The 27,604-nt window shown below is 43.9% G+C and overlaps 1 protein-coding gene and 1 long non-coding RNA gene across 5 annotated transcripts in view; one reads left to right on the forward strand and one right to left on the reverse strand.

Annotated features, from left to right (window-relative positions):
- Positions 1-27,604, forward strand: part of LOC310765314 — a 197,672-nt gene that overhangs the window by 8,511 nt on the left and 161,557 nt on the right. The gene's annotated exons all lie outside the window — the stretch shown is intronic.
- On the reverse strand, positions 910-24,460 carry LOC310765303 (prostaglandin G/H synthase 2-like). Of its 4 annotated transcripts, none has more exons than XM_083620106.1 (10): positions 24,444-24,460; positions 17,764-17,880; positions 16,345-16,488; positions 14,967-15,110; positions 12,503-12,684; positions 8,932-9,015; positions 8,123-8,369; positions 7,261-7,547; positions 5,895-6,042; positions 910-3,486 (listed from the first exon to the last, which is right to left on the reverse strand). In XM_083620106.1, the coding sequence occupies exons 2-10, from the start codon at positions 17,834-17,836 to the stop codon at positions 3,083-3,085; spliced, it is 1,713 nt and encodes a 570-aa protein (XP_083476232.1). In that variant the 5' UTR covers positions 17,837-17,880; positions 24,444-24,460; the 3' UTR covers positions 910-3,082. The 4 variants fall into 4 exon arrangements, with proteins under 4 accessions (XP_083476232.1, XP_083476230.1, XP_083476231.1 ...); XM_083620104.1 differs by lacking the exon at positions 24,444-24,460 and adding an exon at positions 22,283-22,517; XM_083620105.1 differs by lacking the exon at positions 24,444-24,460 and adding an exon at positions 22,279-22,370.

Consider the following 27,604-nt stretch of genomic DNA (forward strand, 5'->3'; position numbering starts at 1 on the left):
AAGACAGAGCTGTTCCACCAGGCCTTTGGTCAGGGTACAGCCTGACTCCCTCCTTTGGCAATCTTCACAGAACTTTAGCCTAATGGTTGCCATCAATTTGATTTGAATTAATTTTATAATGAAATGTTTTTAGAATGTTGTACTATTTTATTGTTGTTAGCCGCCCTGAGCCCGGCTTTGGCTGGGGAGGGCGGGATATAAATAAAATTAAAATTATTTTTATTAGATGTAGAGGAAAATGAACAGATGTTCTCTTGGTGTGGAGCTGGGAAGAATCAGGCAATAAAAGACAAATGGGTGGGGGAAAGTGGGTTTGGGAGTGGGCTGGAGAATGGATGGATAGTTGAATGAACACCAACCATCTGCTGAGCCAGGTCATAGGGGTGGAACACATAGGTGGCCACTTAGATCAGCAGTGGGGAACCTCGGGTATCCAGGACCATTCCCATTAATAGGGTTACTGCAGACAGCTCAAGAAGGTGGTTTCTGCATGTTCTGGAGAGGGAAGTGAAGGGCAGGTGGTCAACCTGGGAAGGCTTCTAGGAGAAGGAAAACTCTGATCCAAAATCTCCTTTGCCTTGTAGGATATCTTCAGGAGAAGAAAAGGCTAAGGAGTAAACCCTACAGAAATCCAGAGTGGAGTCCCTAAGATCACTGGAAGGACCTGAAGCTGAGACTCCAATACTTTAGCCACCTCATGAGAAGAGAAGACTCCGTGGAAAAGACCCTGATGTTGGGAAAGATGGAGGGCACAAGGAGAAGGGGACAACAGAGGATGAGATGATTGGACAGTGTTCTTGAAGCTACCAGCATGAGTTTGACCAAAGTGCGGGAGGCAGTGCCTGGCGTGCTCTGATCCATGGGGTCATGAAGAGTCGGACACGACTAAATGACTAAACAACAACGCCTCCTTCCAGCAACTCCTGCAGCCAAGCTGGTGGCAAACATATTACTCTGCTTTCTTTTGGACCACATCAACGAGGCCAAGAGGGGGGTCTTGTTGTCTGGGCAGTCCAAGATCTCCAGACACACTGTGAGAAGAGGATGCTGGAGTAGATGGGCCATTGGACTTATATCCAGAAGGCTCTTCTGGTATCTCATGCCTCTCTTTAGTGTTTTTTTGCTTGGCTGGAAGGTGTCATGGAACTGTAATAAAGTCTCTTTTTTGCCTGGATGGAGAAAGGAGATATGTGTCTGTGTAAGTTTTGTAAGACTGGACCATTGCTCCATGCTACAGGGTAGCAACCCCACTAGAGAGTTGCGACTGCAGCTATGATAGGAATTGGCCCAGAGGCAGGAACATGAATGTCTGTAGAAAGGGGGTGATTGCCTCCTCAGATGAGTTACGGTACCCAGATTCCCAGTTTTCGTCATCATCTTTTTTACAAAACTAAATTTATGGCATTTGTAGAACCTAAAATATGAGGCAGAACACAAACGGGGCTCTGGTCTGCTCAGCTTTGTGAGGAACCACCTGAGGAACCGCAGTGTTTCTAGCCAATGGATAAAGTCATAACAATGTTTGATATTAAGAAAGCAAATCTAGTCAGTTAGACAAAGAAAGGCTAGAATGAAACACCAATTTTCTAGTCTCTAGAGAAGGATTTTTTTTATTTTTATGCTGGTCTTGCCTTGTGGGGAAAAATGATTACTGCACCATAGAAAATCATTTGGGTATCCAAGACTTTAAGGTAGTTGTGACTCAAAAGCATTCATGACCTTTCCAACTTATTTCATGCAAATAATGTGTTTTTTCCTGTTAATTTTGTAAACATTTTTAAAATTACTCTGGTAATGCAGAAGAAGTCCATTGTCCAGGATGTGACAGGGCTCTGGTATCCTGGTATCAAAGGGGAAGAGAACTTAAAAGGGAGAAGTGAGGCACCAGAAAGAGATGAAGAAACTTCTAGGTACGAACTAATCAAAAGAACCAAGAGAAATGGAATAGGGAGTTCTCAAAACAAAGAGGACAATTACCCCTATAGTCTGTGGGCACAACCCACAAGAAGTTCTCCTGAGCAACCTCCATTGAGTGCTACAAAAGCCCAAACAGCAGACCTCATAGAGCTCTCTCAAGAGTTTCCTGGTGACTTTTGTCCATATTTCCTTGGGTTACACCAATATTTCCTTTTCCAGCAATATTTCCTCCATTATCATTTTGGTTTAACAGATAATCATTATATCAATTGCCAGAGTACAAATAACAGAGGGTTTTTCAACCAAGAGGGTCAGTAATGTACGGACTTCGGAACCATACTATTAAAAATGCATTTCTTAAGCAATATGAAAATTTTAATACCTACAATACGAGAATAAGGTTGCATTTCCCAAGTTACCAGTCGATTAGAGAAATAATGGTCTGATTCAAGGGCCTTGAATTTGCAAAACTCACAATAACCAAGCTATTAATCAGACTGCTTATTTGGTTTATTTTCTGATTTACTTTTTACGAATTATGTTTATAGTTCATTTTCATAAGTGTTTATCAGCCAACTTGAAACGTGTCAGTAACCAAAAGTTGAAATGACCAGATATAAGCGGCTGTGTTATAAAGAAGCTCTGGAACATACAGTGCTATTCTATATCTCAAATCACATTTGTGAGCCCTAGATGGGATCTGGAACTCCACTTCTCACAACTGAAAAGAGGAAGCATAAACCCTTCACCACTTGCAACAGCTGAAGGCAATTTATGGGTTTAGAATGCAGCCATTTGCCTGTTAGATCTCATTTCAAACTGCATAGCTAATAAGGAATGGTTTTAGCATGATTTAATAACAGGATTTATTGTTCCATGAAACATCACTTCTAGACACCTAAAATGATTCCATATTTAGGGTCCTTCTTGTCAAGTTTAAGAGGCAGAGTTATCATTTCTGTTCAAGTTTAAGCAGCATATCTCATGCCCTGATCCATTTTGGAATACATCTTTCTAGTACAGTAGATATTCTTAAAAACCGAAAGGTTCGGTCCTGCAGATCTAAGCAGAACATGCCTTTAAAGTGGTTTTTGTTAGTAGCAGCAGCAGCAGCAGCAGCAATGATATAAATAAATAAATAAATAAATATGCAAAACACTGTTCCCTATAGTTCAGCAAACTTTTCTTTTGATCGTAATGGTGGGCCAGTCTCGTCTCTTGCTGTGCTGGAGGTGCTGACGTTATTCATTGCTGCTGTTGTGGGGTTTATGACATGGAAAGCCACGAGAGGACAGCCTTCCACATTGTTGCAGATAAGGTTTTGGATGGAGGCTGTGTTCACTATGTCAAAGCCAACTTTGCCCCCAAAGGTACTGGGCTTCCAGTACTCTGGTGAGCAAATAGCGTTTCCAAAGAGACCTTTCAAAGAGAACGGTGCCCCAATTTCTATCATGGTCTCACCAAATATACCTCCAGGATATGGTTTTTCTACAAGAAGAGCTGGGTAGAACTCCATAGCATCAATATCCCCATAGAGTTCTTCAAGTTCTGCAGCCATTTCTTTTTCTCCTGTGATAACAAGAGGCAAAAATCATGGTTAAGCAGGGAATCTCCAACAGTTGGGGGGATGGTTTTGTATATGATTGCAAATCATTAGCGGGTTCTACTCTGAGGTTCTGAGAATAAGAAAGGAAGTTGCCTTACAAAGGAGGACAGGGAGAGACCCTGACTCATTAGTGTTGCAAAAGCTGCCATGAAATAGAAATAGTATGGTGGGGAAGTCAAGCTCTGCAATCCTGAATAAATTTTGCATCAACAGGGAGAAAGTCAATGCAGCGACAGAAGAATGAATGAATCATATTACAAATCTTTTCAAAGAAAGCTATGGTTGACACAGAATAGTCTTATGGAAAACTATCTCCTAGAAGGACTCCCCACAACCTCTGCTTTCTTCCTTTCCATCCTTAGAACATGCAGTTTCTCTTTTGAGCATCTCTCCTTACAGCTTGAGGGACGCGGGTGGCGCTGTGGGTTAAACCACAGAGCCTAGGACTTGCCGATCAGAAGGTCGGCGGTTTGAATCCCCACGACGGGGTGAGCTCCCGTTGCTTGGTCCCAGCTCCTGCCAACCTAGCAGTTTGAAAGCATGTCAAAGTGCAAGTAGTTAAATAGGTACTGCTCCGGTGGGAAGGTAAACGGCGTTTCCGTGTGCTGCTCTGGTTCGCCAGAAGCAGCTTAGTCATGCTGGCCACACGACCCAGAAGCTGTACACCAGCTCCCTCAGCCAATAAAGCGAGATGAGCGCCACAACCCCAGAGTCGCCCACGACTGGACCTAATGGTCAGGGGTCCCTTTACCTTTTACCTTACAGCTTGAAAAGACAGTACATGTTCTCAGTAGAGTAGCTGCAACTACCCAATCTCCAATAAAAGACAACAGAGCTTTTCTACAGGAACTCAACACTTTTAAAAAACTAATAATAATAATAATATTTTTAAAAAATTCCTTCCAGTAGCACCTTAGAGACCAACTAAGTTTGTTATTGGTATGAGCTTTCATGTGCATGCAGACTTCTTCAGATACACTGAAACAGAAGTCACCAGACCCTTATATATAGTGAGAGGGTGGGGAGGGGTATTACTCAGAAGGGTGATGGGAATGGGTGATTGGCTGATAGGTGTGGTAAACCTGGTTGTAAGCGATGGTGTTTTCTGGTCACATCCGTTTGGATTCTGTGGCAGAAGAAATTGATGTACAGATCTAGTGTGGTATTGCATCCATCAGGAGGGGTCCATGTGGAGTCCCTTTTTGTGTAACTCTTTTTAAGTGGTAGTTGCTGGTCAATGTTCTGTTCATTAATGTGTTGGGAGTGTGGTGGTTGTTCCCCAGTAGGTTGAGAGGTGTTGTGTTGTGAAGATGTTGTTCTACTTTGTCTTGTTCTTGTGTGTATTCAAAGTACTCCTTCAGGCATAAATGGCGGAAAAATGCTTCCAAGTCCCCGCAGAACTGAATCATGTGTGGGGATTTAGCAGGACAGAATGATAGTCCACGTGAAAGGACTAATAAGAACTTATTTTTTATACCCTGACCATCTGGCTGGGTTTCCCCAGCCACTCTGGGTGGCTTCCAACAAAATATTAAAATACAATAGTCCATCAAACATTAAAAGCTTCCCTAAACAGGGCTGCCTTCAGATGTCTTCTAAAAGTCTTCCAAAAGTCTGGTAGCGTTCTCGACACACTGAAAAATTCATTTATTGGGTATATTGCTTGAATCTTGGATTTGGATTTGAACACTTAAGCAGAGACATCATCTTGCCAACAAAGGTCCATATAGTTAAAGCTATGGTTTACCCAGTAGTGATGTATGGAAGTGAGAGCTGGACCATAAAGAAGGCTAATCGCCGAAAAATTGATGCTTTTGAATTATGGTGCTGGAGGAGACTCTTGAGAGTCCCATGGACTGCAAGGAGATCAAACCTCTCCATTCTGAAGGAAATCAGCCCTGAGTGCTCATTGGAAGGACAGATCCTGAAGCTGAGACTCCAATATTTTGGCCACCTCATGAGAAGAGAAGACTCCCTGGAAAAGATCCTGATGTTGAGAAAGATGGAGGGCACAAGGAGAAGGGGACGACAGAGGACAAGATGGTTGGATAGTGTTCTCAAAGCTACCAGCATGAGTTTGACCAAACTGCGGGAAGCAGTGGAAGACAGGAGTGCCTGGCGTGCTCTGGTCCATGGGGTCATAAAGAGGTGGACATGACTGAACGACTAAACAACAACTCAACCCATTGGAGCATCTAGCCTTTAGCTGCCTACACAATCCTGGACCTGCTAATTGTTTTCCCTTAATTGGAGATGCCAATAATTGGACCCAAAACATCCCCATGCAAAGCAGCGGTTTGATCTCTAAGCTGCGCAGCCTTGCCCATAAAGAGCAGCTCCTGTTTTTCTCCAAGTAGAGGACAAGTCTTACCTGTGAGCTCTTCAAATGACTGAAAGGGTTTCAGCATAAAGTGCTTCCGATACTCATTCATGGAGCGGTATCTCATCTGCCTGCTTCGATCAATGGAGGCCTTAGCTACTTTCTGCATTGCAGCAGGGACATTCCGCCCACCAGCTACCTGTTATCAAAGAAATGGAGTAATGTGAGTACCAAAAAGGTAAAGGTAAAGGGACCCCTGACCATTAGGTTCAGTCGTGGCCGACTCTGGGGTTGCAGCGCTCATCTCGCTTTATTGGCCGAGGGAGCCGGCGTACAGCTTCCGGGTCTTGTGGCCAGCATGACTAAGCCACTTCTGGCGAACCAGAGCAGCGCACGGAAACGCCGTTTAGCTTCCTGCCGGAGTCGTACCTCTTTATCTACTTGCACTTTGACGTACTTTCAAACTGCTAGGTTGGCAGGAACAGGGACCGAGCAACGGAAGCTCACCCCGTCGCGGGGATTCGAACCGTCGACCTTCTGATTGGCAAGTCCTAGGCTCTGTGGTTTAACCCACAGCGCCACCCGCGTCCCTTTTGTGAGTAACAAAATGGAGCTTAAATGCTGCATATGTTGGAACAAGTATGGCATGGCGTTGCATAATACCTACAAGCCTTGCCACCATGGTTCCAAAAATAGGAATGTGAGCTTTTGGACTTGGCCTTGCTTTGGGTAGAATGGAGAAGTAGAGAAAACACAGAAGACTGCATTAAACTTGGTTACTTCAGACAGAGCTGTATGTTCTCACTGAGACTAAGCTCAGAGTCCAGTTCTCACACAGGAAAAAAACCCCCAGGGAAAATACTAGACTTGAATTCTTCTCCACAACTTCTAGTTTTGTATACAGAAGGAAAAATTTTTAGAAGAGAAAACTGAGGAACATTCCATCATGCAAGTTCCTTCAAGCAGAATAGTGAACAGGTTTGCCACTTCAGTGATAAAAGCTACTTTTCTATAAGTATATGTAGAGAAACTAATCATGTCTATTGTGCATTTGTTGCATTATAAACTGATCAAATGGAATAGTAGGTCATAGGAACTTCTGGCCCCTTTGAAATCTACCAGACTTCAAGTGTAAAAGACTGAACACTCATCTCCTGATTTACAATGTAAAATTGCTTGTGCTATTCAGCCTTCTGTCAGAAAATGAAACAACAGGAGAGCAAGAAAAGCTGCTGCCACAGAGAAAGCTGCATATACTGCAAAACTGTTCACCAAATCTCAGAAGGCCCCATTGATAATCATTCTGCGTTTAAAGGCTTTTCAGACACAAGGGGGACTAACAATACAGGAGGACAGTTGTATCATGTTGCCTCAAGATGAAGGCTATGCAATTTCTTAGTAGGAAATATATTCTTACCCTTCCAGCCCTTTGCTTGGAGAAGGATTCCACCATATGGGAAAGACCATGTTCTAACATGATGGAGTTGTTATAGATGAACTGCTGGTATGTGTACTCTTGGTCATGAATCTGGAAGGTGTCAGGGAGGAGAGGGTGCCAGTGGTAAAGGGTGTTGAATTCTGCCGCTATTCTGTTCTGATACTGGAATCTCTGGTTGAAGAGCAGCTCTGGGTCAAACTTCAGCTTGAAGTGGTAGCCACTCAGGTGCTGCACGTAGTCTTCAATCACAATCTTGATGGTCTCTCCTGTTTCCCCACAGAAAACAAAAGTCAGTTAGTCTTTTCATTTCCTAAACAATAAAAGGGTAAAGGACCCCTGGGTGGTTAAGTCCAGAAAAAGGCAATTATGGGGTGCGGCACTCGTCTCGCTTTCAGGCTGTAGTCTTCAATCACAATATTGATGGTCGCTCCTGTTGTCCCACAATAAAGTCAAATCTTTTAGTTTTGTTTCCAGAGCAATGTTAAGTCCCTAACCAAATCTGCAGCAGGCCAACCAAAATCCAGCAGGCAAACAGAAAGTTTGCTATGAAATGCCATGCTCCCAGTTAAAAGTCACAGCAACATTAAATAATGGAAGAACAGTCCTCTTGGATCAATCCAAGTGTCCATCTTGTCTGGCACTACATTTCCAACGACGTCCCACAAAATGTCCCTGAGATGCTCAGAATCAACAATAGTCAACAAACGGTGATAGAGCTATCTCCCATGAAATTGTCTCGGCCATTTTAAAGACATCTTAGATGATGGCCATCGCCACATCTAGCAGCAGCAAAATTCCATCGAGTAATTGTGTGTTAACCATGAGCAATTGTAAGAATTACCTGTTAAGATCAGGCGGGTAGTTTGGAACAGCTGCTCATCATCCCATTCCGGATGCTCGCCCTTCAGAATGTCACAGACCCGGTTGTGTTCCCGGAGCCATAACGTGGCGTACATCATCAGCCCTGGAACCAAACCAAAGACCTCTTGCCCTACAGAAAATTTCAGGTGATCAGGAACCTGTGGTGGGTAGATCATTTCTGCCTGAGTTTCTTTGACCGTAGGTGGGTACATCTCTCCATCGATCATCTGTAATTACAAAATAAATAAATGAGCATGGCAACACAGAGAATCTTCTATCATACTGAATTTTAGCCAATAATATGAAAATCCAGTGAAAATATAATATGCTTATATGGTACCTCGGGTTAAGAACTTAATTTGTTCTGGAGGTCCGTTTCTTAACCTGAAACTGTTCTTAACCTGAGGTACCATTTTAGCTAATGGGGCCTCCTGCCGCCGCACAATTTCTGTTCTCATCCTGAAGCAAAGTTCTTAACCTGAGGTACTATTTTTGGGTTAGCGGAGTCTGTAACCTGAAGCGTCTGTAACCCGAGGTACCACTATACTTGTCAATTTCCAGTGGATTTCAAGTACAGAGATTTTTGTGAGATTGTGGCATTGTGATAGTCTATACTCCTTAAATAGTTATCTAGGGGGAAAATGGTTGCTGGTGCAGTTACTAAAATGTCTGTGGTGCTTCTATGCATCAGAGGGAACACACCACTCTTCCAAGTAAATACTTTAACATAAATACAATCTCTCTTTTTCTCAACACACTGCAGCGTTTTCAGAAAAAGTCCAAACCAACCTGAAATTTCAGCTTCCCATCCTTAAAGAGTCTGAGTTTCAGCTGCCTATCCAAATTCTCTCCGTAGATATGATTTAAATCGACCTGTTGAAATGATAGGAACATGAACGCCCGATTTTTAATTTGACAGATGAGACAGAGAAACAAATAGATTCAGGGTGAAGCCCTTACAAAATAGACAGAATAAGCTCAGCAGAGTAAAAGGGATTTTTAAGTTGGTTATTGTATTGATGGAAAAGCTGTTTATAAGAAAATACTAACAAATTATATATATATATATATAAACGGACAGAATATTACTTAAATATACTAGTTGTCGCCCAAAGAAAGTTGAACACTTCGTAAATGTCCAGTAAAATTAGTTATCTCCCTCTTAAAGTTTCAGAACAATATATGCTGCAGTGAGGGTACAACGGAGGAGACAGCTTGGTCAGTCCTCAAAATACGTCATGATTTGAATATTCTTAATTTATAGAAAAATTGTTTTGCTATTGCATGCCTGTATTTGGGTTAAATATAGAATGAGCCCTGGCATATAAAACTGGTTTTTTTCTGATACACAACACAGGGTGGTGGTGATACATATCATTGTAAACACGGTTGTTAAGAAGGGCTCCTGCTTTCTGAAGGAACTAATGGAAATTGTTTTGCATGCCACCCCAGTCTCCAGCGGTACAGGATTCCAGGGTCCATATTTTATTTTGGAAATGAGGCAGAGCAGAGACTGTGGCATCTTTATGATATAAGGCTTATTTACAAATATATACAACCTGAGCCTATGATGGAGGGTCTCACAAGATTAACACCCCAAAGGGTCTTGCTTCTCCCATAGCCGTAGCTTTAAGTTCAGACAGATGTCAGACATCATGCTTTGCCTTCTGTTTTGTGTCTTGGTCACACAATTCCTAACTCTCACCATTCTAACCTACACTTTGATCCTTGTTTTCTTAATGGCACATCACCCAGGCTTTAACCTCGACCCAGGAGGCTAGCCTGGCATAATAATAATAATAATAATAATAATAATAATAATAATAATAATAATATTTATACCCTGCCCATCTGGCTGGGTTTCCCCAGCCACTCTGGGCGGCTGCCAACAGAACACTAAAATACAATTATCTTTGAACACTTGCTGATTTCAGGAGATTAAAAGCGTCTAGCACATGGAGATGCAATGAGGCTGAGGGTACGTTCTAGCATATGTGGTGGATCTGTAAAAGCGTAAAAGAGTATTGGAAAATAATTCATTATGATTTGAAAGAAATGCTCAAAGCTACTTTCCCCCCAAAAAAACCAGAGTCCTCTTTGTTCGGGATAATTCAGCCTGAAATTCCCAGGTGTCAAAAAAGGTTATTTATGTATGCCACTACTGAGCCCTGTGTTTTGTTAGCACCAAAATGGAAAAACAAGCGAGGTCCCAACTAAAAAAGAATGGCAACTTGAACTGATGGAATGTGTGCAGCTTGCGGACCTAACACAGAATAAGAGAACAAGAAGAACATAGGTTTAGAGAAGATTGGAAAATGTTTATTGAATATATGGAGGAAATTGTGTATATTTGGAAATGTGGGCAGCATTAAGATAAATTCAACAGTGTAAATAAGCTTTGATGGATGTAATAATGGAATACTGAATGGTGTAGTTTATATAAAATATGTAGGGATTTCAATTCAAAATCCTTTATTAGGCATAGCACACCACACATTATCAAACAAACATCATATACAGACTGTATAAAATACGGGCTCAGCGAACACAATTTATCCCAGTCCTATTCTTAACTCCAAAAAATAAATCGATGTACATAGATAATATAATACAACACAGCAACATCACCTACCATTAAGAACCACTAAGTCTCTCTATCATGGCCCATTCTTTCTTCATGGACAGCCCTCAAAAATTCAGCCACTATAACAGTAATTTGATCATCGCTGTCCGCCAGCAGGTCCTGAACAGTTGGTTTTGTAAAAATCTGTCTATTAAATTTTAGGGCCTCAAACAATTGTCTTCTGGCATAACTGCCAAAATCACAGGAAAAGAACACATGCTCCAGAGTATTGGGTTCCTGTTTTCCGCATTTGCAGAGACGCTCTGATTCTGGGATAGCTAAGTATCTTCCTCTCACTACCACCGAGGGAAACATGTTAAATCTGGCCAACATAAACAGCCTACACGATTCATGTTTCTTCAGATTTGTCATGTATCCCTTTTGAAAATCTCTACACAAAGGGAGATTTAAGTGGATAGGAGAGCAGGTGCTGTGCTTTGCAACCTCAAGCATGGCGAGGACACTTTTTTCTGTAAGAGTCTTCCTGATAATTTCCCATGTATCTTTGGGATCAGAAATTTCAAAATCAGTTAGAGTGAGCCCTATCGAATCCAATTTTCTCCTGCAAGTCAGTGATAGATTGTGAATTGCACTATCACTTAAAAGATCGTAAAGTAGAGAATTAGGGGATAGGGCTCTATAATGGAGGAAGATCCAATGTAGGGATTTATGTTGCATGACCAGGCACGACAGCCCCAGTCCCTAGGGATCATAAGAAAGGAATAAAGACTCTGGAATTAAAAATTAGGCCACAACTTTATTAAACTTCCAATGTAGGAAGACCTTCGCTTAGCCTTGGGCATGTATCCCTGCCAGCCCCCCAGCCGGGGGGAACTGGGGCTCATCAGGGTAAATGGGATATGAGGGTGCTCTGTGAGATGTAAGTGTAGCAGGCAGCCCAGCCCATATCCCCGCACGCAGGGTAGTTCACTGACAACCTTTCAGTGTATGGCCAGTGACACCCATATATATAACCCCTTTAAGCGGGGACCCTGGAATCGCCACCGCAGGGGGGTGAGTCACCCCTTCACACACACACCCCATAGGAAAGAAAAGACTAAAGGATTCCACCCAAGGCCATAACCACCAAAGTTGTGATGAACAGCTATGGAGAAGACAAAATGCAGGAAAATTTCTTCCCCGTCCTTCAACAACAAGCAGTCAAAGACCGTTGCAGCGCCCGCTAAACAGGAAGAAAAAGTTAACCTGTAAACAAGAAAACATTAAACAGAGGGAGGGGAGGGAGAGTGAATCTCCAGAGCCCACTGCCTGGCTATTGTCGGCTCCACCCCCTGTATATAAATGGGGCTGGCCCCACCTCCCAGCAAGAAACTTGATAACTGAGGCTGGGTGTGAACCTCCAAAAATTAACACTGAGAGGCAAGCCAGCCCCTGTTTGCCAGTAAGATCCCTGGAAACCGTAGCACCGCGCGCGATCCCACAAAGGGCACCCACATTATCAAGTATGAGTGTGCATTATGCAAAAGAAACCATGGGAAGAGAAGGGAAGTCAATGATATTTTAAGGTTGATTAAGTGAAAAATGTAAAACAGGAAATTTAATAAAAATTATGAAAAAGAAAGAAAAGTGTCTAGCACATAGCTCGGCACCTCCAAGCCTTAGTTGAATTCTAACATTTATAAGGTCTAGAGATTGTATTTGTCCAGCACCCTCAAATGCATAACAGTTCTACTTTGTAATAGCTAACCAGTCAAAGTCGTGACTCTTCCAGCTTACCCCATGCCCAAAGGCCTTTGTGAAGGCTGGTCCTTTGTCCTTTTCTGTACGGAGGTATTGGTGGCTGAAGTGTTGAGCGAAGAACGCAAACATGACATTTGTGCCTTGAGGGCTGGGAATAAATTTTCTCCTAAGTAGAACTTTCTCCACAACGAGTTTAGACTCTGGAAGTTCCTTCTTGCCTGGGATGTAAAATAATCATTTATTTTTCTGACACTTGTAAGTGCTAGAAACAGAATAGCTGCTGCAGTTTTCTTTTCCCTACAGGTAAGATTCACCTTCTGTTGTGTGGGCAGGGCGGTCCCTCCCCCTACCTGGCCGATCCCTTGGCAACGCCTCCCCAGGTGGGATTGGGCGATTGGCTGAGGTAGGCGGAGACCTCCAGGTATTCAGCCTGGGGAGGGTGAAACCAGCCATACTACCATTTGATGTGGGGAGTGGTCCTTCCTACAGGAATTTGACAGGGAAAATGTAAATATGCAAAACTCCAAATGTACAGTATGTTAAACTCCAAATGTACAATGTTGATACCTTCTTTGTGTTTTGGAACTAGTCTAATTCTAAAGTAGTACGCTGAATATAGTTCTGGTTTAAACCAGTTTGTTATTAGTTTGGTTGCCAGTATATGCCCAAATTAGGATGCGGGTGGCGCTGTGGGTTAAACTACAGAGCCTACGACTTGCCGATCAGAAGGTCGGCGGTTCGAATCCCTGCGACGGGGTGAGCTCCCGTTGCTCGGTCCCTGCTCCTGCCAACCTAGCAGTTTGAAAGCACGTCAAAGTGCAAGTAGATACCGTATTTTTCGCACCATAGGACGCACTTTTTCCCTCCTAAAAAGCAAGGTAAAATGTGTGTGCGTCCTATGGAGCGAATGCAGGGGGGGAGGCAGGCGGGAAAAGCCCCCAAGAGCCGCACACAAGCTTCATGCGCTTTTGCGGGCTTTTCCCCAGGAGGGAGAAGGGACTGACTGGGGAAAAGCCCCCAAGAGCGGCGCCCTCTTTAAAGGCTGCGCGGCTCCTGCGGGCTTTTCTACGAGGTGGGGGAATCCCCCCACCTCCCAGAAAAGCCAGGAGAAGCCGCGCAGCCCCGTTAAAGAGCGTGCGGCTTCTGCGGGAGGTGGGGGAAGCTGCAGCAGATTCCCTCCTCCCGGGCTCCCTTTGAAGCGGCAATGTGGGAGGGGAGCAGCTTACACTCGTGTAAGCAGCTCCTCTCCCACTTTCCTGCTTCAAAGCAACTACGGAGGAGGGAAGGAAGGGGACCATGGATCCTCTGCTAGCGAATCCAGCAGATTCCCTCCTCCCGGGCTCCCTTTGAAGCAGCAAAGTGGGAGGGGAGCAGCTTACACTTGTGTAAGCAGCTCCTCTCCTACTTTCCTGCTTCAAAGCAATCACAGAAAAGGGAAGGAAGGGGACCATGGATCTTCCACTGCTTGCGGCTGCAGCGGATTCCCTCCTCCTGGGCTCCCTTTGAAGCAGCAAAGTGGGAGGGGAGCAGCTTACACTCGTGTAAGCAGCTCCTCTCCCACTTTCCTGCTTCAAAGTGGAGGGAATCCACTGCAGTTGCGAGCAGAGGATCCATGGCTCCGCTTCCTTCCCTCGAAGCAGGGTGCGGGGGTGCAGGGGGGAAAGATGGCAGGAAATAGATGCTGGGCAGGAAGACACAACCACACTTTGACCACTGAAAGTCCACCCCAGATTTCCACTGAGACGGCCAGGCTAATATCGATGGCCATAAGTCAGACTCAGCATTATTAACTGGACTTAGATAAGCCATGGTTCCCCTTCCTACCCTCCTCTGAGGCTCGATTTAAAGCAGCAAAGCGGACAGGAGCCACCTGCTTTGCTGCTTTAAATAGTTTAGTGCAACATTTGATTCAGAATATTTTTTTCCGTATTTTCCTCCTCTAAAAACTAGGTGCGCCCTATGGTCAGGTGCGCCCTATGGAGCGAAAAATACGGTGCCGAAATAGGTACCATTGTGGTGGGAAGGTAAACGGCGTTTCCGTGCGCTGCTCTGGTTCGCCAGAAGCGGCTTAGTCATGCTGGCCACATGACCCGGAAGCTGTACACCGGCTCCCTCGGCCAATAAAGCGAGATGAGCGCCGCAACCCCAGAGTCGGCCATGACTGGACCTAATGGTCAGGGGTCCCTTTACCTTTACCTTTATATGCCCAAATGCACCACTTGCTAGCATCCACTAAAAGCCTACCCTCTTCTTATCTGACAAAGTAAGACAAAACCTTTCAATGTGAAGATTTATAATGTAGCAAATGCTCTGCATCTTGTGGTTCTCCTTCTGAAACATTTTCTAATGTTTCAGCCCTTCTGAGGTATTCCCTGGACATGATTGACCACTGCATTGAGGGGGGGACCAGGGTTGCCCCCACTGGCCTTGTGTACATAGAGGAGGAATAATATTTCATCTTCTCTTATCTTCACGTATTCAGATTTTTGCCCCTTCTTACCTTTCACACCCATAGGAGTTGGGCAGCTGCGTTCTACCGGCGGAAGTGCTCTGGTATAGTAAGAAAGGTTTGAATAGGCTTCCCAGCTTTTGTAACCATAACGGCTGTTATACGTTGGTGGGCTTTCTATTAAATTGGACCTTGCTAGATGGCCAAGGGATGAATAAAAGAAATTATGTTCAGGGCAAGCAATTAATGACTGTGTGACCTAAAAAGTGATAACTCATATACAGTCTGCTTTCACAGAGGATCTAAACCAGGCATAGGCTATCTCTGGCCCTCCAGATGTTTAGGACTACAATTCCCATCATCCCTAGCTAAGAGGGCCAGTGGTCAGGGATGATGGGAATTGAAGTCCCAAACATCTGGAGGGCCGGAATTTGCCTATGCCTGATCTAAACCTCACCATTTAATGATCTGACCACGGCAAGGCAAATTTCAGAAGTGATGTGAGAGGATAAGCCCATTCTCAATTTTATACTTTTTGCATTTTTGCATCTTTGGGGCCATAGCAACTCTAAAAAATCATGACACTAAAAACCTCTTGTCAAGGCAGAGGAGTCTGCTGGGCAGGCCACAATTAAACCACCCCTGGGAGTGGGCCCAACTGTCCCCATTGGTCAGGTGGGCACACCGCCAGGGGAATGTCCATCCAAGGTCTGCTGGCATTGGCCAATAGCCGGCAGCCAGGTGATCGGGCCTGTCATTTGCTGGATCACTTGTGTGGCCTGGCCGTGATACTGCCCACTGAGGAAAGTGGGAGGACATACCGCTGTCAAGCCCCGTGGAGAATCCTGAAATTTGTAATCAGATGAGGGTGCTCAAAACTCTTTGAGAAAGATCCCCAACTTCCCTTGCAGAAGCACAGACACCTATACAGACCACACAGCTCATTTTAAATGTGTGTTGTACAAAAACTTCTCAAGAGGAGTTTTCACTTTTGCTGTCATCTTCTACAAGAAGCAAATTGCACCTAAGGTATGAAAAGGAAGACTCTTGACTCAGCTATTGCTTTCCATAATGCCATTTATTAGAAAGCTTAGAGGGTAGAATTCAGTTACTGCATTGGGTCAATATGTATAGAAATGACAACTGTTGTAGTCAACATATGGTACCTCAAAGAGCTCAGATATATATAGCTGACCTCCTGTTCCAAGCCTATATTCGTTCACCGGGGAATAAGGCCCGTGGAACTCAGTGAGACTTACTTCTCAAGGAGTAGACATGTATAGGTAAATACCTGTCCCCACTATTAAGCCTCTAATCCAATACTCATTGACCTGGCAGCAAGCTCCATTGAACTCGGTGAGACTTACTTCTGAGTAGATGCGTATAGGACTATTCTGTAAGAACAGCATTGAAAGGTAGGGTTACTTACACATCAATATGAATCTCATGATGGTGTTGCGGAGGAAAGGGGTGTTGTTGATTACATCCCAGACTGCTTTGAAGTGAGTGAGCAGATAGTAGACTGTGGCTGGAGCAGGTTTCAGCATCGCTCTCAGCCAAGTAAAGAATTCGGCTGCAAGGAATGAAGTGCAATGAAAATTAGGAAAAACATTCTTGAAAAAAATGCAAATAAGTACTGAAGAAAACTGGACCGCCATATGCCCAGGGAGAATCTGTGAAAGGTAGAGGTTTGTCCTGGATATTAGGCAAGTAAATAATAAAAAAAAAATGATGATTTTTGGGCTTTTGCGGGGGGGAGTGCAACAACTCTGGGATTTGTCTTTAAAAAACAATTTTCGGGGTGTCCTGGTTTGAAATATGGCAACCCTTTGTTTGAAACCTTTGACGCTACCTTAAACTAAGGTATCTCCAGCTGTTTTTGGACTGCAACTCTCATCAGCCCTAGGCAGCAGGACCAGTGGTCAGGATTGATGGGAAATGGAGTCCAAAAACAACTGGAGACCCAAGTCTGGGAAACTCTGATTATTGCTATTACTGATTATCTAAATCAGTAATAACTTCACTGACTAGTGGCCTTTCTCCATGGCTTCAAACAGGAGTCTTTCCCTACCTTACCTGGTGCCACCAGAAATTGAACCTGCAACCAGCTATTTGTGGGATACCCAGCCTCATATAACTAACCTGCTTAAGTCTAATTAATGCATGGAGGGGTTAATACCATAGAGCAAGCTGTCCTGCCGGCCTTAAATATGTCCACTTCCTCTCACTTTCAGAGGAACTAGGTAACCAAGCCTTTGTTCACCCTCTGTCTATTTGAGAAGTTCAGCGTGTAGGGATGTCTGAGCTGGTTGCTCCTGTTCAAACCACAAGGCTCACAGAAACCACTATTGAGTTCCTATACCAATTAGTTCAACTGGTTAGCTATTACAAAGTTTGAGGGTACCAGACCACTACAGTAATTTAGGAACCTTCATCACTTTGTAATTAAGCCAAGTTTTATTGCCTGTGCAATTTTCTGAAGCTCATGAATCTGACCTTTGGAGAGTTTGTAAGTAAACCATTTTTAACTTACCAAAAAACGTGTGGTTTTTTCCTATGCTGCAGGAAAAGTGGAACTTTTGAAGGAAATTGAAAGGGCACATTTTAAAGGTCCAATAGCCTATATTTCCATGCTTACTTTGCTACAAATTTTGTGATTTTAAATATCTACAGGAGTTCCCTCACCAAAGAGCACTTGGTACTTGCCCCAAACTTGCCCCAGAATTTATTTTATACCCATTTTTAACTTGAACCAACACTGTGCAAAATGATGTGCTCTTTACATCACTGGACTATGGCTTTTCTCCTAAATGTTAATTGTGCAAGTGTAACTTTCTGGGATGCGTACGTGTAGTGCAGTTTTCCCCATGATAACCAGTCCGCGTACAGTCGCATTCATAATGGTCAAATCCTGTTGTCATGCAGATTCCTCTGTTTTGGCATGGATTTGAGCAGCAAGGATTAACTAAAAGGGAATCAAGAGATTAAGTTAAGTGAGATCTAGAGCAGTGATGTCCAAACTTTTTTCAAAGAGGGCCAGATTTGATGAAGTGAAGGGCCACGAGGTCCGATCAAAGCGCCAACCAAAGTTGTTGAGCTTTTTTAAGGATTGAAGTTGTTGAGGGTTTATTAAGATTTTACCCCAGAAAAATTAAACTGTCACAGGGGCCGGATTAAACCGACCGGCAGGCCGGATTAGGCCCCCAAAACAGATTTTGGACATGGCTGGGTGTTATGTACTGAGTTGAATACGATCCAAACTGCAGCAGTCTGATTGGTCCTAGAACAATAGGATTCAGAATGCAGCAGTCTGATTGGTCCTAGAACAATGCAGCAGTATGATTGGTTGGCAGGAACCACCCGATCATGCTCCAGATAGAAGTGAAACCACAACCTGATTGGCTTCTAACACTTCCGGCCTCCCCTTCTTTGAAAGGTGGTCGCCCCAAAGGGGGCCTTTTGATTGGGATTTCACTCCAACTTCGCGCCAAATTCACTCTGGTACGGGCTTCCCCGCCTTTTGCTCTATCTGGACTGATCACAGAAGGGAAGTCCTCATTACTAATTACTAATGTTTATCTCCCCCCCGAAGGCTCAGCGCCTGATCTTGATTGGAGATGGGAATCATTTGAAAATCACCTACTGTCATGTCATACTAAATGCCCTAACTCGTACTCCTTAATTGGGGGAGACTTTAATGCTCGTATTGCCACAAATTGGGACTTACTAACCAAGTCCAAATGGTGGACTTCCCCATGTTTGGACAATTTTGACTTGGAACATGCCAGAATTAGAACTTCAAAGGACAACAGAGTAAACAAAGCAGGAGTGACCCTTTACCAAATGGCCATTCGCCTGAATCTAGTATTTTTGAACGGCACCTTCCCCCCCGATATACCGGGGGAGTTCACTCACCTGGGACTAACATCTAACAGTGTTATCGATTACCTCCTGATCTCCGCAAATCTGGCCGTTAATGTACTTTCCTTCCAAGTTGAAAACCAACATTTCAGTGATCACCTCCCAATAGTGACCACTCTGTCATTGTTCCGGTGCCAGAATGACAATAAACACTCAGTCCTTCTGGAAACCTCATCATCGATCAAAATAAGAGGGATCAAATGGTCGGAGGCTGTGGCCCAAAAATACCAGGTTTTCTTCCATAGGGAAATCAACGCCTACTTACCTCAAATAACTACTGATTTACAAGATTCCAATTCGGTTTTGAAACTTTTTAACCTTCTTATAACAAACCTTACCACTTTTATTACATCACCTCCTCAAAAGGCGAAAGTGGCGCATTGCAGTGCTGGGGCCCCTTGGTTTAACACCTCTTGCAAACAAGCAAGATCCCTTCTTCGTTCCATCTATAATGAATACAAAAACTCTAATGCTCAGGCTCTACCATCTTCCTATTTACAAGCCAAAAGAGCATACAAACAGACTTTAAAGCTGGCCAAACGCGAGTGGTATCAAAAACGTTGGCGAGCCTTGATTGCGGCCTCGAGATCCCGCAGACCACAGGAATTTTGGGCTCTGATAAACAAAAGAGGAAGGAAGTACCCACTGACGATTATCCCTGCGCCCACATGGGAACAATTCTTGAGTAAATATTTCTCCTTGGCAGAGGAATCCAACTCATCCACGGAACTCCGAGCCAACCATCTACCTTTGTGGCCCTCCACTGACCCAGACCTGATAATGGACTTGATATTAGATCTGAAAACGGGCAAAGCCCCCGGGCCGGATCTAGTCCCTGCTGAGGCTATTGTTGCGCAACCGAGGTGGTGGGCTGAAATTCTGGCCAAAGTCTTTGATGCAATTAATTCTACGGGGCTTATCCCTAGGTCATGGAAGGAGGCCGTGATCGTGCCAGTCCATAAAAAGGGTCCCCCTGCTGACCCGGAGAACTATCGGAACATCAGCCTTTTGTCTATCATCGGGAAAATCTATGCAAAATTTTTGCTGTCCAAGCTGTCCCATTGGGCAAACGACTCAAATTTGATTGGCCATGAGCAAGCGGGCTTTAGGAACAATTATTCGACCTCTGACCATATGGTAATCATGTATCATCTTGCCAGAAAATATTCTGCCCCGAGTCGGGGGCGCCTATGTGTCGCTTTTATAGACCTAAAGGCTGCCTTCGACAGTATCCCAAGAAATTGCCTATGGAAGAAATTAGAGAGATGGGGCATAGATAGAAGGCTGTTATGGCTTATAACCCAATTACACCATGGGTCGTCGGCTAGAGTGAGACTCACACCGGCGGGAAACCTATCCAACGAGGTCCCAATAAATAGAGGTGTGCGCCAAGGCTGCATTTTGGCCCCACTCCTCTTCAACCTGTTTATCAGCGATATGAAGCTCTTTCTGAACGAGTCTCAAGCCAACATTCATGCCCCCCGCCTAGCTGATTTTCGCTGCCCTTTGCTCCTATATGCCGACGATGCAGCGATCCTTTCCTACTCTAGAGTTGGTTTATGCAGAGCTCTAAAGATTTTTGCGGCTTATTGCAAACTTAACCATCTGACAATTAATCATGGGAAATCTAAAGTCCTGGTCTTTACCAGGTCTCGGAAAACTTACAGCTGGAAGTTAGATGGAGTCCAATTAGAACAGGTTTTCAAATTTAAATACCTGGGAGTCTTTTTTCATTACAATCTAAACTGGAAGCCACAGATACAGTATTTACTAAACAAAGGGAAAACAATACTTTATACTCTACTCCAATTTCTTGCGGCCGACGGAGCCTCTCACATCCCTTCTGCATTGAAGGTATACCACGCAAAAGTGGTTTCCACCCTCTGTTATGCTGCCCCGCTCTGGGCCCCAGGGTCCAATTTAACATCACTGGGGACATTGCAGAATCAGTTTCTCCGTCGCCTTCTGAAACTCCCCATGTGTGTGAGCAACGCAGCCATACGTCTGGAGTTAAGGATTGCATCATTGGAGACTGTCATCTGGAAGCGAGTCTTTGGCTATTGGCTGTCCAGCTGGCATAGGCTTCCCGACCATTACCTTTTTCAGTGCCTCTGGCGGGACGTCTTTGTCAATCCGTGGGTAGGGAAAATCCATGCCAAACTTCTGAGCATCGGAATTTCCCCAGCGGACTCCTTAAAGATGAACTTACGCTCAGCCAAAAGCCTTATTGAGCAAAGATTAGCGGACATTGAAAATCAACACAACCTCGCCAGGGGTGGGGGTGTCTGCTCCCCCAGGTATCACGGAATAACCCCACCACTTGGCCTTCCATCATACATGTCATCTCTTTCATCAGTACCACACCGACGTGCATTTATTCGTGCAAGGTTCAATGTCTTTCCATCGAACCTGCTGAACCACAGATTTTCCAAGGGTTTGGTGTCTCCGCTATGTGTGTGTGACGGGGAAACTGTTGAATCTCTTTCACATATAATGTTCAACTGTCCCCTACATAGCGTAGCCAGGGCTAAATTCCTGGGTCCTGCTTTACTGCGCTTGGTTGGCAGGCCTGTTGAGTCACACGCCGCACTGCTTTTGCAGGATACAGATCCTTCTGTAACTCTGCAGGTGGCGAGATTTCTGAATGCGGTTATCTCACACTCAAAAACCACCAAAAACCAACAACAACATCAAAACTAATCGAACTGTTATGATGAGAGTGCATGTCGGAGTTCGTCTTCAGTTTTCCTTTTCTGTGATCTGTCCCTTGGAGCTCTCCTGGCCCCAAGCTGTCACTTGGCTCTGCTCAATGACCCACCCTTGCATCGTGGTGTTCACCTTCTGTTGCCGGATATATCTGTTTTTATGTCCCTGTGTTTTTATGTTTGTACATATTTTATGGGCTAATAGCCGTAAATAAATAAATTGAATTGAATAGGATCCAAAAGGCAGCAGTCTGATTGGTCCTAGAACAATAGGATTCAGAATGCAGCAGTCTGATTGGTCCTAGAACAATGCAGCAGTATGATTGGTTGGCAGGAACCACCCGATCATGCTCCAGATAGAAGTGAAACCACAACCTGATTGGCTTACAGTAGAATTCCGGAATTAGCCAATCATGTGCAGCCCATTGTGTAAATAATGTATATAAAGCAGATACTTTGAGGGGACATTCATTCATTCCTCCTCACCACTATGAGCTGAATAAAGAGCATGAAATCACTTTGCGACTCTGAGTATATTTCACTGATCTAGAGTCTTATAAAAATCCATGAACTAGTGCTAATGAATTAGATCCCAATAGATTAACTGCTGCTTGATACCATTAGATTATATTTGCTCTCACGTTACATTCAGCCTTTTTTACTTTGATACTGCATCCTTCACATGTTATGGTATGGCTGTAGAAGGATGGGGAGGCAGCAGTAGGCAAGCCCTTTACCTACAAGATCCCAGCAGCTGCAAGTAGTGCCCTGGACAGTCTTTATTTTGTGTGCCTTCCCTTCTTTTCCATTTTTTGCTGTGCTTCAGCATTGTTGTTGTTTAGTTGTTTAGTCGTGTCCGACTCCAGAGCACACCAGGCACTCCTGTCTTCCATTGCCTCCCACAGTTTGGTCAAACTCATATTAGTTGCTTCAAGAACACTGTCCAACCATCTCGTCCTCTGTCATCCCCTTCTCCTTGTGCCCTCAATCTTTCCCAACACCAGGGTCTTTTCCAGGGAGTCTTCTCTTCTCATGAGGTGGCCAAAGTACTGGAGCCTCAGCTTCAGGATCTGAGCCAGTGTGGTGTAGTGGTTAAGAGCGGTAGACTCGTAATCTGGTGAACTAGGTTCGCTTCCCTGCTCCTCCACATGCAGCTGCTGGGTGACCATGGGCTAGTCACACTTCTTTGAAGTCTCTCAGCCCCACTCACCTCACAGAGTGTTTGCTGTGGGGGAGGAAGGGAAAGGATAATGTTAGCGGCTTTGAGACTCCTTCGGGTAGTGATGAAGCGGGATATCAAATCCAAACTCTCCTTCTTCTTCTTCTTCTTCTTCTTCTTCTTCTTCTTCTTCTTCTTCTTCTTCCTTCCAGTGAGCACTCAGGGCTGATTTCCTTCAGAATGGAGAGGTTTGATCTTCTTGCAGTCCATGGGACTCTCAAGAGTCTCCTCCAGCACCATAATTCAAAAGCATCAATTCTTCAGCGATCAGCCTTCTTTATTGTCCAGCTCTCAGTTCCATACATCACTACTGGGAAAACCACAGCTTTAACTATACAGACCTTTGTTGGCAAGGTGATGTCTCTGCTTTTTAAGATGCTGTCTAGGTTTGTCATTGCTTTCCTCCCAAGAAGCAGGCGTCTTTTAATTTTGTGGCTGCTGTCACCATCTGTGATGATCATGGAACCCAAGAAAGTAAAATCACTGCCTCCATTTCTTCCCCTTCTATTTATTAAGACAGATGTGGCTGTTTCTGGACAGAAAAGCTTGACCACAGCCATCTGTGCACTGGTAACTTCCAGACTGGATTGCTGCAGTTCTCTGTATGTGGGGATGCCTTTAAGACTGATCCGGAAGCGGCAGTTGGTGTAAAATATGGCAGCTGCTCAGTAGGGCAGGCTATTGCTGAAAGAATTGCCCATTGCTGAAAGAATTGCACTGAGTGCCAGGCTAAGGGCTCGTCAACACTTCTGCTTGTTCCACAGAATTGTAACTGGGAAGGGACCCAAAGGTTTGATGTGCAGCGTAAATTAATAATGCAGAGTCTTAAAGAATAAGAGCTTTACTGAGTTAAAATAAACTTCTTCATAAACAACATGGTTCCAAACAGTTTGACTGAGATTACATACTGCTCACATCTGAGGCAGACTGACTGACTCTGCCTGAAATCTTACAGAGAACACACAGAGAAAATGGCTGCTAAGTCACATGTCAGAGTGACTCAACACTTAGCAAAAAAAAAAAAAAAAAAAAAAATTCCTTCCAGTAGCACCTTAAAGACCAACTAAATTTTTTTTGTTTTGACTATGGCAGACCAACACGGCTACCTATCTGTAACTCAACACTTAGCAGTTAGGTCTGAATAACTTTAGTAGGCCCAAATGACTGTGCAGTCCCCGCACTTCCCAGCCTGCTTTGCTGCTTCTGCTCTCATGTGTCTTTGTCACATGACAAGGATCACCTGATCCACCCCCTGCAATGCTGGAAACCTGCCCACAGCTATCCCTGGGTGGACTTGAACCACCAACCTTCTGGTTAATAGCCGGACCCAGGGTTTTGCCTTGATCCTGCTACTTTCCCCCAGAAAACCCACTCTTTAGTGATAAATCAAAACAAACAGCCTTGTATAAGAAACTCGATTGCTCTTTGTTCTGATTCAGCACTAAAGATTGGGTTTCTCCAAGAGGAAGCAATGGGGCAAATGGAGGTGTGGGAAACCCTTAAGTTCAAGGTGCTGGTTTTGCTGTTGAAAGCACTATATGGTTTGGGACCAGGATACTTGAAAGATGGATTTGCCCCTTATTTGCCCAGTCAGTACCTGAGCTCTGCAGCTGAGGGCCTCCAGCAGCTAACATCTTATAACAAGGTTCATTTTGTACAATATAAGAACTGGTGATACCATACCCTGTAGAATTAACTCCTGTCACAGCGGGTGGCACTGTTGGTCTAAACCACTGAGCCTAGGGCTTGCCGATCAGAAGGTTGGCGGTTCAAATCCCCACGACGGGGTGAGCTCCCGTTGCTCAGTCCCAGCTCCTGCCAACCTAGCAGTTTGAAAGCATGTCAAAGTGCAAGTAGATAAATAGATCCCGCTCCGGCGGAAAGGTAAACTGTGTTTCCATGCATTGCTCTGGTTCACCAGAAGCGCTTAGTCATGTTGGCCACATGACCCAGAAGCTGTACGCTGGCTCCCTCGGCCAGTAAAGTGAGATGAGTGCTGCAACCCCAGAGTTGTCCGCGACTGGACCTAACAGTCAGGGGTCCCTTTACCTTTACCTAAATATTAGACAGGTGCCACCTCTGTTGTGTTTTTGACACCTACTGAAGACCTTCCTTTGAAACAAGCCTTTGAAGTAGGCTTTGTCCCAGTGTGCATCAGTATTGGAATTGTTCTCAAGAACATCTGCTGAACATCTACACCTTCAGCTAATGTTCTTAAGATGTTTTTGTTGTTCTGCTGCTTGTTGTTTGCTGCCCTGGGCTCCTTGGGGAGGGAAGATGGGAGATAAATGCAATAATAATAAATAAGTAACTTCATTCAGTGTCATTATTAGCAACCTGGCAACGTCGCTTTCTTCCATTGGTGCTACAGTAGTAAGACACACTAACACCAAAGGGTCTTTCCAGTTGAACATTTAGTTGTAGAAAAACTCTGGATGAAATTAAGGGGAGTCTACTATTGGCAAAGATGGAGGAAAATGTGATGGCTTTCTCCATGCAAATCTCACACAATGGATTTCATTAGTCCAAATATTCGAATCCTTGAATAAGAGTCATTCTGTATGATTTACCGTATTTTTCCGTGTATAAGACTAGGTTTTTAAACCAAAAAAATTAGGTTTAAAATTAGGGCTTGTCTTATACATGGGTAGTGTTGAGGGGTGTTTTCTTAATTTGGAGTCCCCAAATATAGGGGGTGTCTTATACATGGGGGTGTCTTATACACCGAAAAATACGGTATAATCTTAACTAAAACCTACAAGTAGAAATTACTCTCATTTGCAGGAGCAAATGTAATGCAAGATCTAAATATACTATGGTTTTCATTCAGCTATTCATCTTTATGCTACTTGCTTGCCAAAATCATTTCCAGGAGGTTTGAAACTATAAAACAAATTATAAAAGCTATGCAAAAATAAAACAGATCCACCAAAGCATTAAAACATTCTTAATTAAAATACACACTGAAACAAGCCACTTCAAAAGCATAGTGATTTAAACAGTTAATGGCAATTAAAACAAGAAGATCAGAAAGTCAAGTTTATCCTGCTCTGTCGAATCCCATTCCATCGTAACCAAAGCAAGCCCCATTGGGTGGGCATGTATAATCTTGTGCACCTGGAAGAGAATTTAATTATTTCAGCAGGTTTTAATCTGATCCTATCACTTCCTATATCTTCACTGCCCCAGAATGGCATTTGATGTATGGTCTCAGGGACTCAAAGTATAAGTGACATTGCAGTTTCTAAACTGCACCCCCCCTACCCCCGAACGTGGCTCTAAAAGTTTATCATCATCTCTTAAAAGGATAATTAGCAATAAGCGCTTCCAGAACCACTGGAAATCATTTACCTGCTTTTGCCTCTGCATGAGTAGATGTAAAAAAAGAGACAAAGCATACAGTGGTTTAAAAACAGAAGTCCCAATGCCTCTCCCCATTTTTCAGGCTATACAAATGATATAGAGGGGGAAAGGCTGCTATTAGCTCCAAGATCAAACACTTTTAAAGCTTCCTGCCCCTTGCTCTCCCTTATATATCATTTCCTTCCCAATGAGAAAATCAGCCAGAGATATTGAGGAAAGGGTATGAATGGGGGCATAATCTTTAGTTAGTGTTTCATTAATCTTTTCAGAATGAGTGCACAGAAGGCAGAATACAGGCATTTTTCTCTACGTTTGACTTTTGTTAAAGGAAATTAAGCCTAATTCAGACAACACAGGTATCGAGGAGACAAAGCCAGAAATAATTATATTCAGTTAAATTACATTCATAGATACAAGGATAAAACCACTCATGCTCTTACAGTCCAAACAGAGCACTCTGAACTCTTATCTGTAGAGCTCCTGCTAAGTCTTCTTCTCCCCTTCAACTTCATCGTCCACCTAACCTGTCCATAAAATGCCTCTTAGGGACAGCTGTGTGAAACTTTCAGGAAACTTAGACGTTAGCCTCTTATTTCAGGATTACTTAAACATTTCCAAACACCACCGGTTGTTTTCAGTGGTTTTTAGCCACTTCGATCCATAACTGTAACCCCAAATCGTTCTTAAATACCGAAGGAACTCCAGGAAGAGACTACCATGAGAAACATCTTGGGAGTACATTTTAACAGCCCAATCCCATCCTTACTCAGAAGTAAGTCCTGTTGCACTCGGCGGGACTTAGGTTGAAGCAAGAGGGCACACAACTGCAGCAGATGGTTATAACTAATTTAAATGGGTTAACAGAGGAAGAGAGAAAGGAGTCACAGTGCTCACCTGCTTGGCTGAGGGCAGAGAGAGAAAACAGAACAATGCAGGTTAAAAACATTTCCTAACTTTGAGGAGAAAGTAGCAGACTCAGCTTCTGTTATTTAGTATATAATATGATGATATGATAAATATTAATATAAATATAATATTATAATAAAGATAAATTCCTGAGGAGTTGTGGCACAATGACTCCTACTCGTTGTTTACCCCTGCAGGATTAGCAATTTCTGCTCTTGGTGCTAATTTTGTGTCTGGAGTAGGTCTAGTAGATGATCTGCCTTTATGGACCAGTTAGCGATGGCTTATAAACCTGAAGCAAGCAAACTCCACCCCTTATTCATAACAAACTAAGGGTGGCAGAGTGTGTGGGGGGGTGATCAATTAAAGTTGGAACAGATTATCCTCGTGTTCCCTTTCAACTCTGTTATTCTTTCTCCATAAACAATTGTATCAGCCCCGTGGTTTTCCATGGATCTGAGGGCAATGAAACAATCGCTGAGATGGCTAGAGCACCGGTGGTGGATAACTCATTCTGTAGCTGACCGGGCACGGGTTAGAGCTCAACGTCGAGCCTACCGAGTGGCGGTAGCGAC

Source organism: Podarcis filfolensis, assembly GCF_964270895.1.
Source record: "Podarcis filfolensis genome assembly, chromosome: 6".
Lineage (NCBI taxonomy): Eukaryota > Metazoa > Chordata > Lepidosauria > Squamata > Lacertidae > Podarcis > Podarcis filfolensis.

Excerpts from the sequence above, each read along its gene's own strand:
- LOC310765303 (XM_083620104.1), bottom strand. The coding sequence starts at position 22,370 with ATGCTGAAGCACAGCAAAAAATGGAAAAGAAGGGAAGGCACACAAAAT. Across the intron at positions 15,111-16,344 it reads CATGAGATTCATATTGATGT|CAAGGTCCAATTTAATAGAA; the intron begins GTAAGTAACCCT and ends TTGGCCATCTAG. Across the intron at positions 8,370-8,931 it reads ATGGGAAGCTGAAATTTCAG|ATGATCGATGGAGAGATGTA; the intron begins GTTGGTTTGGAC and ends TTGTAATTACAG.